Genomic DNA, 12,924 nt, shown 5'->3' on the forward strand with positions numbered 1-12,924 from the left:
TTAATCTTAAGCACAGTGACTTTAGTATTTGTGGAAAAAAATAAGTTCGAAGTGGCAATGTCTAATGATAAATGAGTTTTTGCCCTTCCGTTGTTGAACACAGCACAAATTTAACAGATGGCTCTTCAAAAATAGATGTGAGATTTTAAAAATAGTTCATTCCGGCAACAAGAATGTAGGCTCCATTCAAGCTAACTGACATCTGGTGAATCAAGTTGGGAAGGTAACAGGTTTTTGGGAAGTCAAGCCTGAAGTCTGGGTCACCCCACCCCTCTGTCACAGGAACAGTCTTAGAGGTGGATCAGTGAAACAAATAGCTTTGATACTATACATGTTCAGTCAAACCACCAATACCCTGGGTCTGTAATCTTTGTCATCCTGATATAAGAGTTCCAGAAATGCATTCCTTAAAAACAAAACCCTTAGCTATACCACCAAAGACACGATCCAAAAAAGAAATAATTGATAAACTGGACTTCATTAAAATTAAAAACTTCTGCTCTGCAAAAGACAATGTGAAGATAATAAGAAGACAAGCCACAGACTGGCAGAAAGTATTTGTAAAAGACACAATCGATAAAGGACGATTATCCTTTATATATACAAAATAAGCAAGAATTCTTAAAGCTCAACAAGAAAAAAACAACTTGATTAAAAAATGGGTCAAAGACCTAAACAGACAGCTCACCAGAGATACAGATACACAGATAGCGGATAAGAATATGAAAAGAGGCTCCAAATCCGATGTCATCAGGAAATACAAGTTGAGACAATGAGATGCCACTACACACCTATTTAAATGGTCAAAATCCGGGACATTGCCAATACCAAATGCTGGCGAGGATGTGGAGTGACAGAACTCTCATACGTTGCTGGTAGGAATGCAAAATGATACAGTCACTTTATAAGACTGGGGGCTTCCTGCAAAGCTAAGCATACTCGTACCGTGTGATCCAGCAATCATGCTCCTTGGTCTTTACCCAAAGGAGTTGAAACTGTATGTCTACACAAACCCACACACGGATGTTTGGAGCAGTTTTATTCATATTGCCAAACTTGGAAGCAACCAAGATGTTCTTCAGAAGGTGAACGGATAAATAAACCATGGTGTACCCAGACAATGAAGTGAGCTATCAGCCCATGAAAAGACATGGGGAATCATAAATTCATACTGCTAAGTGAAAGAAGCCAATCTGAAAAGTCTACATACTACGCGATTCCAGCTCAAGGACAATCTAGAAAAGGCAAAGCTATGGAGACAATGAAAAGATCAGGGGTTACCAAAGGTTGGGCAGGTGGATGAATATGCAAAGCACAGAGGATTTTAGGGCACTGAAAATACTCTGTATGATATTATAATGATGAATATATGTCATTATACACTTGTCCAAACCCATCAAATATACACCACCAAGAATGAACTCTAAGGGATACTATGGACTGGGTGACTATGATGTCACATATGTTCACTGTGAGCCCCATAGGTTCTTCCTTTGTAAAACAAAATGTCATCATTCTGATGAGTGACATTGATGACAGGGAAGGCCATGTATGTGTGGGGCAGGGTGTGTATCTGAAATCTCTGTTATCTTCCTCTCAATATTGTGGTAAACCTAAAACTGCTCTAAAAGAAAACAAGTCCTTAACACACACACACACACACACACACACACACACACACACACCTCCTATATCCAATTCCTGGGATCTGTGGTCAAATTAGTTTCTTCAGTTTCCAGCGGTGAATTTTCCTGAAAATCTTCACTTTTGTGTTCTATCATTAGTGTTTCAAATTTCCTCTATGCAAGACTCACTATGTGGTTGGTAATCTTTACAAACGATATTGGTAATCATGAACAGTGGTTATCTCAGGAGGGTGGGAGTGTGGAAGATGTGCACTTTCTGTGTTTTATATTTCTGCAATGTTTACGTTTTTACAAATGGGTATTGCTTTTGTACTCAAAAAGAAGATCAACAAGTTCAAATTTTTTTAAAAATTTGTAAAGATCTATATAAATTAGAGGAAGCCGACCATTACTTTTACATGGAATGGTAAAGTTTTTTAAAAGAGTTAATTAAAAGGAAGGGAAAAGGGGTGCCTGGGTGGCGCAGTCGGTTAAGCGTCCGACTTCAGCCAGGTCACGATCTCGCGGTCCGTGAGTTCGAGCCCCGCGTCAGGCTCTGGGCTGATGGCTCGGAGCCTGGAGCCTGTTTCCGATTCTGTGTCTCCCTCTCTCTCTGCCCCTCCCCCGTTCATGCTCTGTCTCTCTCTGTCCCAAAAATAAATAAAAAACGTTGAAAAAAAAAAATTTAAAAGGAAGGGAAAAAAAATTCTGGGCCAGATGTTCTGTTTTGGTTATTAAAGTATGTGGCGGCAGAAGGTGTGGCTCTCTCACCATTATTTCTCTGCCTCATATTTCTTTGTCTTATCTTCCCCCAAGACTGCAAGTTGTTGGGTTTTTTCCCCCTAGTGTCTTCCCTAGCACAGAGTTGTAGTGAATACTCAAAGATATCTTTGCTTAGTTGAATTGAATTGTCTTATTAAGACAAAAAAAGGTTTTCCCTTGAAACATCCAAATAATCCAGGATATTGAAAGATTTTCTTAAATGTTGAAGAAAAGATTCTTTCAGCGGGATTATGAAGCCATCATTCAGAATGTCACCCTTAAAACTGTTTTTTGTTTTTTGGGTTTTTTTAAGAAAGAAAGAAGGAGAGCGGGGTAAGGACAGAGGGGGAGAGAGAGAGAGAGAGAGAGAGAGAGAGAGAATCCCAAGCAGACTCCACGCTCATCACAGAGCCCAGTGCAGGGCTGGATCCCATGACCCTGGGATCATGATCTGAGTGGAAATCAAGAGTTGGACACTCAACCAACTGAGCCACCCGGGCACCCCAGAATGTCTCCCTTGACCCAACTTTGGTGAATAGTCATCTTATACAACAAAGATAGTACTTTCAGGGCCAAGAACCCTGTATGTTTTTTAAATAAAAAAGTTTCGTGTTGTCATCTCACACTTGAAAATGAAACTGGCCTGCAGACACTGCTCATTTCCTGGCCAGCACCTAGTAACACACCCTTTGTTTGAGATCCAAATGAAAGGAACTCAGGTTCTGGTTTATTTCCTATCTCTATCCAGCATGATCAGGCATTCTATAGAACTTCTGAGGACGACCTTTGCCAACTGCCATGGCAGAGCCTGCTGGGAGCGAGCTTCCAAAGGGAATGGGTGGGCTGTCAGTCCACAAACACTGCTGGAGCATTAGCGTTGCCAAGACAATCCAGGAGCTGAGGAGAAGGAGCCTCAAGCAAAGGGAGCCTAGATGACAAGGATTTTCTCCCCATTGGGTCTACAAGTTCAAGAGTTGGTGCTTTTCTCATTTTTAAGCAGCCTTGGCTCCAGGGAAATTGCATGGTTTCTGAGCTTGGTCTTACCTGGGTCTGTCTCAGGAGATGGGACCTCCCCCTACACTGTCAATAACTTGAGAAGTTGCTTATTCTCAGTCTTTCTGGTCCACTAGGACACAATCTTTTTCTTTTCCTTTGTTTAAAAGATATTTAAAAATAAACATTTAGTCATCCCAACATGACTTTGAGCCAAACCAGATCATTCTTTTCCAATAGCTCTGATTTTTAGAGGCAACAATCTGAACGTTCATACAGAGGGTGCCACCCAACTGAACTCATGACTACATATCACCAGGAGTTGTTTTTGTAAAAACACTAGATCATAAAACAATAAATCATAAGAAAAATCATAATAATAACAATAGCCACCATTAAGGTAGCATTCTAGGTACTGGGCGAAGTACTTTATATACTTTATCTCATTGAATCCTTGCCACAACTTTCTGATCTAAGTGCCACTGTTATCCCTACCTTACGGTAAAGAAAACTGAGATTCAGAGAGGCTAAGTGACTTACCCAAGGTTACACGGCAAATAAACAATAGACACAGAATCCAACTTAGGCCATTCTGACCCCAAAGCCCTTGTTCTTATTCATAATGTTACAGTTTCAGGATAAAAAGAGTTTTTTCTCTAAACTCCGGAGTCAATGTTTTTCTCTAAACTCCTCCGAAGGCAGGAGCCATGCCCTTATCACCCAGCACTTCAGCTTCCAGCAATGGCTCAAGAAAGCCAGCAACCACTTTCTTTACTTAGTAACTACTAAGAAATGGAGTGCTGATCACACACTTAGGAGGTGAAGAAACACGAAGAGAGTAGAGGCCACTCATGTAGCTTTACCACCAGGGACATTCCAACCAGCGGTAGAAGGTACAAACGTGAAGCAAAGCCTTGCTTGGGACCTTCCACTAGAGTCTGTGTGTGCTGGACGGGCCCACTGCAAGGCTGGTCAGGCAGGGGCTGTCTCACCCCTCTCCTCTCCCTTGAAGGGCATTTCACAAACAACTGTACTGTCCCAGTTTGGGGCAGCTCCACCTGCCTCACGGGGCCCTGTCTAGGTAGGCAGGGTGCTACCGACAGAATAATGACAAAGAAGGCTTTCTTGGAGACTCCCTGTGTGTCTTTAATGGATGGCCTCCGGCATAGGTTGGGCCTTCAAAAGGGTCAGCTTACCTTCCATGACTGACGCACTGGTCCCACTGGGGTCATTCGGATGTGGAGCCGAAGGTGGAACATAGCCAATCACCAGGTCAATTGTGGCCTAGGTAGAAATAATTCATTGCAGACAGAATCAGTGCAGGGTAACAGACTCAAAGCAAACCAAATCAGCAGGAGCAAAAGTTCTGGATGGAATAGGCAGGGGGAAGGGAAGGTGAGAAGAGGAGAGAAAGGTCACACATGCTCCATTGTATCCTCCCTCATGTAAGCCAGGCAGGCAGGAAAGCCTGGGAAACGAATTACCTGTTACAGGTTGCCAAGTGTACCACTGCCAAGGGGCAACTCACAAACTGGAGCAAAGTTGTGACAAGCAAGCATGAACTTGAAATTAGCCTCCATCTGAGACTTGAGATGCCTTCCAGTCACAGAGGCTCATTTGAAACGGCTGAGTTATTTGTTTGCACACTGACCTCTTTATTCATTGCTGAAAATTATTGTTCTTTCTCTCTCTCTAAAAAGAACTTGAGCGCCTAACAAAAATTATATAACAATGTGATTCATAAAACAGGATAAAAAAGGGACTCGAGTCTCATTAAAGAGGAAACCAATATGCAAATCATGAAGTTCAAGATAATTGCATCTTGCATAAAATGTGACTCCAAGATGGCTAGGAGCCAAGGCAAGAAGGAGGGCAGAAAATGTGGTGTAACTTTCATTATCGGAAAGGAAGAAACATACTAGTTCCTGATAGGAAATCAAGTTATTCCCATTTTTAAAATCTGAGATAAATTTCTCACCTTATTTTAGGGCAGAGTTTCCTATACTTATATATTTCATGAACCTACAAAATTTCAAACAAGTTTATGCTAGGGGGAGTCGACATAGGGATGCTAACCTAAGCCCACAACTGCTATCTACTATTATGAGAATTTCACAAAAGAAATGAATTTTAACAGCAAAAACGAGAAAGGACAAATCTCAGAATAAAAGGAGCCTTGCAAATAAGGATGGCTTGCACACACACACACACACACACACCCCCAAGTTACCAGTTAAAACACAGACATAATATTTATGTTCTACTGAAAAATTATTCATTGTTTACCTGAAATTCAAATTGCAATGGGCATCCCATACTTTCAACTGCCACTTTTGCTACATGCGGCAAACTCTAGTGTGAGCACATACACACGTGCACGTGCACACACGCACACACACACACACACACACACACACATACACACACACACTATATTGTCCGTATTTTTTCTCATCTGTCTGTTCATCAGTGAATACTCCTTCATGGATCAGCACATTGTGTGGCCAACTTAGGAACCACAGATCTGGGAGACGCTGAACAGAACAATGAATGGGGCCCCGAACAACAGTTTCATGGCAAGTAAAGAATCGTGAGAGCAGCACCTCATGGCTACCCATGCTAAGGACCCAGGCCACAACCCGAAGGCCGAATGCAAGGAGCAAGAGGGGCTCAACTGCTAAACTTAAGTAAAGAATCAAACTTTCAAAACTTAGAAGAGGACATCGATGGCTCAACTTCTGGATCAATGATTTTCCAATTACGTCAGGATTCCCAGAAGTGCTCCCTAACGGCGGGTAGGAACTACCAGAAGATAGGACTTGAAGCCCTTCATCTGCCTCACTCCACTCAATCACCACGGCACTGCCATTTCAGGCTTCTACATGTGCTTTCTTCTGTGCTTAAGAAAACAAAACCCCGGGGCGCCTGGGTGGCGCAGTCGGTTAAGCGTCCGACTTCAGCCAGGTCACGATCTCGCGGTCCGTGAGTTCGAGCCCCGCGTCGGGCTCTGGGCTGATGGCTCGGAGCCTGGAGCCTGTTTCTGATTCTGTGTCTCCCTCTCTCTGTGCCCCTCCCCCGTTCATGCTCTGTCTCTCTCTGTCCCAAAAATAAATAAACATTGAAAAAAAAATTTAAAAAAAAAAAAAAGAAAAAAAAAAAAAAAAAAAAAAGAAAACAAAACCCCAGGGCGCCTGGGTGGCTCAGTCAGTTGGGCGTCCGACTTCGGCTCAGGTCATGATCTCGTGGTCCGTGAGTTCGAGCCCCGCGTCAGGCTCTGTGCTGACAGCTCAGAGCCTAGAGCCTGTTTCAGATTCTGTGTCTCCCTCTCTCTCTGACCCTCCCCCATTCATGCTCTGTCTCTCTCTGTCTCAAAAATGAATAAACGTTAAAAACAAATTAAAAAAAAAAAAAAGAAAACAAAACCCCAAACAGCCAGAAACATCACTGACTTGTAGTATCTTTCCTAAGTATCATTTCCCTCAGCCAGGTTTTGGACAAATAGATGACAGCTGACATTCTGAATTTACGTTTTAGGATTAGAAAGATTCACAGCAAGCCCATAAGTTTTGGAGCCTAGACCAACCAAATCGATATTCTGAATGGGCTCTGAGAAGCCTCACCTATATATTCTTGCCAACAGGGATGGCCTATTTTGAAAATTTTTTAAATCTTTATTTATTTTTGAGAGAGACAGTGTGAGCAAGGGAGCAGCAGAGAGAGAGGGAGACAGAGAATCAGAAGCAAGCTTCAGGCTCCAAGCTGTCAGCACAAAAGCCCAATGCGGGGCTCGAACTCACAAACCGTGAGATCATGCCTGAGCCAAAGTTAGACGCTTAACTGACTGAGCCACCCAGGTGCCCCTATATTATTATTTTTTTAATGTTTATTTTTCAGAGAGAGAGACAGACAGACAGACAGAGCATGAGTGAGGGAGGGGCAGAGAGAGAGGGAGACACAGAATCTGAAGCAGGCTCCAGGCTCTGAGCTGTCAGCACAGAGCCCAACGTGGGGCTTGAACCCACAAAAGCAAGTTCATGACCTGAGCCAAAGTTGGAGACTTAACCGACTGAGCCACCCAGGTGCCCCAGGGATGGCCTATTTTAGTATAAAATCTTCTCCCTTTGTCCTAGCTCCCAAGCAAAATAAATTGATTGGAAAATGAAGGTGTTAGAGAGTAATGGGATAAGCATGGTAGGTAGCTTTATGAGCACTTGTTAGCAAACATGAAATCTGAGAGCTATGAGCCTTGAGTCCATTTGTTTCTTTTAAGTGCACTTGAGAAAGAGAATTCTGGACTCACATCAGACAATATCAATATGTACTCATTTAGAGGCTGTAATCAGAAAATAGCTAATATTCACATCTTGATGTTCCAAGGCAATATTAATGAAATACCTTCTACAGAGTATTTCAAAGAGTGTCTGATACACAGAGCTATACTCACCACACAAATGTAAATAAATACTTGAGCAGATATGCACAGAGCTATACCAAGAGAGGGTGCCACCTAACTCGAGAGCATTCTGTCGAAGAGAGTCAAGTTTATCTAATCCACTAGTTCTGTGATTGCAAGTATAAACCTGTAAGAGTGTGTGTGTGTGTGTGTGTGTGTGTGTGTGTGTGGTGATCTAATATAATTTCATGCTTTTCTTTCCTTTTAATGCTTACTTATTCTGACAGAGCGAGTGAGGGAGGGGCGGAGAGAGGGGGACAGAGAGAATTCCAAGCAGGTTCCGCACTGTCAGTGCAGAGCCTGATGCGGGGCTTGATCCCACGAACCATGAGATCATGGCCTCAGTTGAAATCAAGAGGCAGATGCTTAATGGACTGAGCCACCCAGGCGTGCCTAATGTCACACTCTTCTTAATGAACTTTTGTTTACTTATCTCAGTTCAAAGACAGAAGGTGCTCACCCCAGTCTCTTGACCCCTTTCATTCAGCAGGGAGATGAGTTTGTATGGCAGAGATCTGTTCTGGTCGCCAATTAGGTCCTTCAGGGATACCGTGGCCGTGCCAATTAATCTGTGGGTGAAATGAGAAAGCACACAGTAACCTAAGTGAGGGACATGCTTTCATGCACTCAGCGGGCCTCCCGATTCCCTGCCTATTCATGTTACCATTAAAACCACTCACAATGAGATGAATTTGGGGGAATTTTGGCAGTAAACATCACTTTTCCACAACATGTAGTCATCTCGAGAGTCCAACTATGGTGTCTATGAAATTTGAAGTCATGAATGAGATGAGCAGTGAATGGTGACAGACAAAGATGGAATAACCCCCTCAGAATCCAAGAAGAGAGAAAAGTAGGACAAAATTCAGGCATTCCTCTGTAACGAAAATGTAAAAGGACCCATCACACATGGCCCACTGTAAAAATGCCCCCCCAAGGAGACCTTCTGCACTTGTCAATAGGTTGCCAGTTTACTGATGGGGCCAGCTTACTAACCTGCATAGTCCGGAGCAGAATTCAAAAGTTGGATATGCGCACGTCTCCCTCTTCCTGGACACTGAGGGATTCTGTTCAGCCTTTACTGCCTCCCCATCTACCTCGTAGTGCACATAACCTACTGGTACAGAAGTATGCATATGTCCCTGCTCGCCATGGTTAGGCCCCCTGAAAGCCAGGATTGCTCCCTTCCGTGCTCTAACCCCAGTGCTTGGAACATACTACACTTGTTCATAGATATTTACTAAATGAAGGAAAGAATGAATAAATCGACATACATTAAAAATGAATATGCAAGACATTTTTTTTTATTTTGTTTTTAAGGGGCGCCTGGGTGGCTCAGTCGGACACCCAACCGACTGAGCCACCCAGGCACCCCTGAATCTGCAAAACATTTTTGTGGTTAGGGCACATGATCAACAAAGTTCATAAAACACGCATTCCCTGAGAGTTGGTGAATATAAAAATGTAACCTGTAGAATACAGTCTGTAAATTGGGAGTTATAGTGACAACGGGGCATGAGATTGGGGAACTGAAGAAGTTCCCTCTGAGAAATTCAATCAAAAAGCAAAGAAAGCCCAGGGGTGTGCTCTCAGTATGGATACTGAGAAAGGATAAGAAAAACAAGAAGATTTAAAAAATGTTATTTACTTATACGTAGCCTACATTTGCAGTGACTGATACTAATAAATGGCACCTATGACAGCATAAATATCATTAGCATGGAAATAGAAAACTAAGCATCAAGTCCTCAAAGTCATAGAGGAGATTCCTTACATCAAAAAACCCAGAGTGTGGGGCACTTGGGTGGCTTGGTCAGTTGAGTGTCTGACTCTTGATTTTGGTTCAGGTCATGGTCTCATAGTCATGAGACCAAGCCCCACATCGAGCTCTGCAAACAACCCAGGTGAAGAAACCATAGTTGGGCATAAAACATAACTGGGCTTTTGGGAAAAAATAATAATCTGGAGAGTTCATCTTGTGCAGAAATATTTATTGTATTTTAACATGTAGTAGTTTCTTTAAAAATTAGGAGTGAAAATTGATGTCAACATGGAAATGCCATTTTTGAACTGACAAATATCCATATTCTCCTTCTCCACTCAGACCCCAGAAATAGAACTAGATTGTAGATCTGGAGTCTGTCACCCAACTACATACATCCACTGACTCAACAATATGAATAAATGACTTCACTTTCTGTGAATAGACATATTGCACAAGACCAGGAAACTGCTATGGCACCTGGTTTCACCTGATTTACCCCATGGCATGACGCACTGCATATGGTTTCTTGGAAGAATACACTTTCTTGGACAGAACACTGCAACCATGATGGGTTCTCATCTCTTCCAATACCACAAGTAGAGTTAGTTACTGGAAATGGAAAAGAAAAATTCTGCCTCCAGAGGGTTAAGAGTAAACTTTTCAGCACTTTTAGGTCAATACAGAAATTAGGGCTCTCAGTCAACACTGGGAATTGACAGAACCTTTATAAAGTAATTTCTAGATAAGTATGTTCACTCACGAAGTTTGCTAGAATTTTTTTTTTTTTTTGTACATGAGTATAAGTTTTCTCCTTACTTGGGTTTTAATTCCCCTGACATATTGAGGAAAAGAGTCTACACATGATTCCATCTCCACCAGATGAAACAAGGAAACCCACACAAGGTGAGGGCCCTGGCAAAATCTCTTCCATATCTCCCTCAGCCCCACATAATATGAGCCTGACGAGAATTTTGTTCCAAGTTTTAAAAATAGCACAGTAAGCTGTGAGGTTGGCTAATTGAGTTTTTAAGGACAAAATGTGAAAACTCCAATTTTAAAAGTCATCTGGCTGGTATTAAATGTCTAAATGAGGTACTCGCCTTGAAAGACATGGAAATACACTGGATTTTTTTTTCTTACATACCCTTACATACCCTGATTCATAACCTAACTGTATGATTAAAATAATAACATTGTGGGGTGCCTGGGTGGCTCAGTCGGTTAAGCGTCCGACTTCGGCTCAGGTCATGATCTCACAGTTCGTGGGTTCGAGCCCCTCATCAGGCTCTGTGCTGACAGCTCAGAGCCTGGAGCCTGCTTCAGATTCTGTGTCTCCTTCTCTCTCTGCCCTTCCCGTGCTCACACTGTCTCTCTCTCTCTCAAACATAAATAAGCTTTAAAAAATTAAAAAAAAATAACAACATTGCACACTTGGACATGGACAGATTTGCTGTTGCTGAAACCAAGATGACCCGAAACTCTATCAGCAATAAATAATTCTTAGAAGAAAACAACGTGTAGCATGTCAGAACAATGTGGAAAGAGGGCTGGCCTGGGGTTGGACTAGAATTTATTGACCTTGGCACTACTGACATTTTGAACTGGACAGTTCTTTGTTTTGGGGGTCTGCCCTGTGCTTTGTCAGATGTTCAGCAGCATCCTTGGCCGCAACCCACTGACAACTCTACACCTTGCCAATTGTGACCAGGTGGGCAACACAGCCCTAGGTTGAGAAGCATGGAATTAGATGATTTCTGTTCTTGCCCTAACTCGGTGTCCCAACTTCCCCCAAGCCTTGGCTAAGTCACTCAACTCTCTGAGCCCACTTCATTCATTATCTGGGTAGACTGAAGTAAATCATTTCTCAGACCCTTCTCAGCTATTAAAGTCCTGCTAGGCTTGTACGTGTGATGTTTTCTACACATATCTATATAGGACACTATCTCATGTTAAATATTTCTTTTCTCTTTGTTCATTGATTTAGGAAGAATATATCCTAAAGTCTGTCCACGTTGGACAATCCGGAATAGTTTCCTCCTTCCACCAATATGACCTACCATTTCACGGATCAAGCTTAAATTCACACAGAGTGTCAGGAGAAAGGTTAGGCCAATCACAGAAATGTGGAATAAGTGTAAGACAGTAGGGAGTGGTGACTTGTGCTAACCAGAGGGAACAGGCTCACCTGAAACACAAATCCCATCACTGGCCCTTCGTGGTCCTGAATGGTTTTACACCCTCCATTGTGACTCAACCAATATCTGTGGCTTTCCTTCCCCCCCACCCCCCAGAGGGTTTGAGAGGGTGGTAACGGATAACAGACCAGGAATGGACTAAAATAAAAGCAGCCAATTATAAACTCAAACTTCAATTCCTTCTTTCAGAAACCCTTAGTCCCATTTCTTAAATGTGCTTTTTCATCATACAATTCTGATGCTTTTGTGTTTGTGTGTGAGGGAGGTGGTTTAAAAGAAAACTTCGCTTTCTTTTTTCTGAAGTAAAGATAGTGTGTTTAGATGAAAGCCTGGAAAGATGTTAGTCCCCCAAAATATTTTTAACAGCTAGGTTGTGTTGAAGAAAAATGCAGTTACAACTTCTAACACCTTTCCCTGTAAATTGGAGAAAGCGCCCCCTAAGGGCATGTCTGAGCTCCGCAGGTCTCCGAGGGCCCCCGGCAGCCTGTCGTGGGCTGTTTTCTGTGACGTTGCCTGGATACAGAATACCATGAGAGGCTAGGAAATGATGGCCCAGCCTCCTACACAGAGGACAAGAACAGTGTAGTCAGGCCAGTTTCCTTTAAAGGAGGTGACGCTAAACCAAGAACCCTTTTTCTTTCATATTACTAATGCTATAAATATGCTAACATGTTACAGTGTGACAGTAATGTGGACACTTTGCCCTGGATTTTCATGGAAAAATAAGAGTCTCCTGATGGACTCCACCCAACACTAAAACAGATGGACCATGTCTCAAAAGGAAGCTTTACAGTGAAAAGAATCTCAAAGTCCTTCAGCTCTCCAGCTTTATTTGCAGAATTAATAAACTGCAGATGTATTCTGAGGGGAAGAAAAAGCCAGTCCTGCTCTCATCCCTTACAGTTCTTGAAGGTCTAGTGGTTTTGAGTTGGGTCTCCATGCGACATGGAACTAGTTCTAAGCAGCGGAACTGCAAACTAGTCAACTTAGTCATGCGAGGGCTAGTTAAGAACTTTTTTAACTTGTTAAGACAGAGTCTAGCGTGTTTCAAAAAGAGAAATGGGAAATGTTCTCCCTGTAAGCACAGACACAAACCTTAACAGCCACATGCCACTGTGGTGAGTAAGGGCT

General features: G+C 42.6%; 1 protein-coding gene across 5 annotated transcripts in view; it reads right to left on the reverse strand.

Annotated features, from left to right (window-relative positions):
• Positions 1 to 12,924, reverse strand: part of MYOF (myoferlin) — a 154,034-nt gene that overhangs the window by 103,945 nt on the left and 37,165 nt on the right. For 4 of the 5 annotated variants that reach the window (XR_015241740.1, XM_086680387.1, XM_086680389.1 and 1 more), the window contains exons 4-5: positions 8,294 to 8,402; positions 4,577 to 4,664 (exon numbers count right to left, since the gene is read on the reverse strand). Coding sequence is in view for 4 of the 5 variants with exons in the window: in XM_086680387.1 (XP_086536513.1) it covers positions 4,577 to 4,664; positions 8,294 to 8,402 (197 nt within the window). In the remaining variant the exon portion in view is untranslated. The remainder of the gene's footprint in view (positions 1 to 4,576; positions 4,665 to 8,293; positions 8,403 to 12,924) is intronic. The other variant, XM_086680388.1, reaches the window with a different exon arrangement.

This window comes from Puma concolor, chromosome D2 (genome assembly GCF_028749965.1).
Source record: "Puma concolor isolate L17-30 chromosome D2, mPumCon1.1.hap2, whole genome shotgun sequence".
Taxonomy (NCBI): domain Eukaryota; kingdom Metazoa; phylum Chordata; class Mammalia; order Carnivora; family Felidae; genus Puma; species Puma concolor.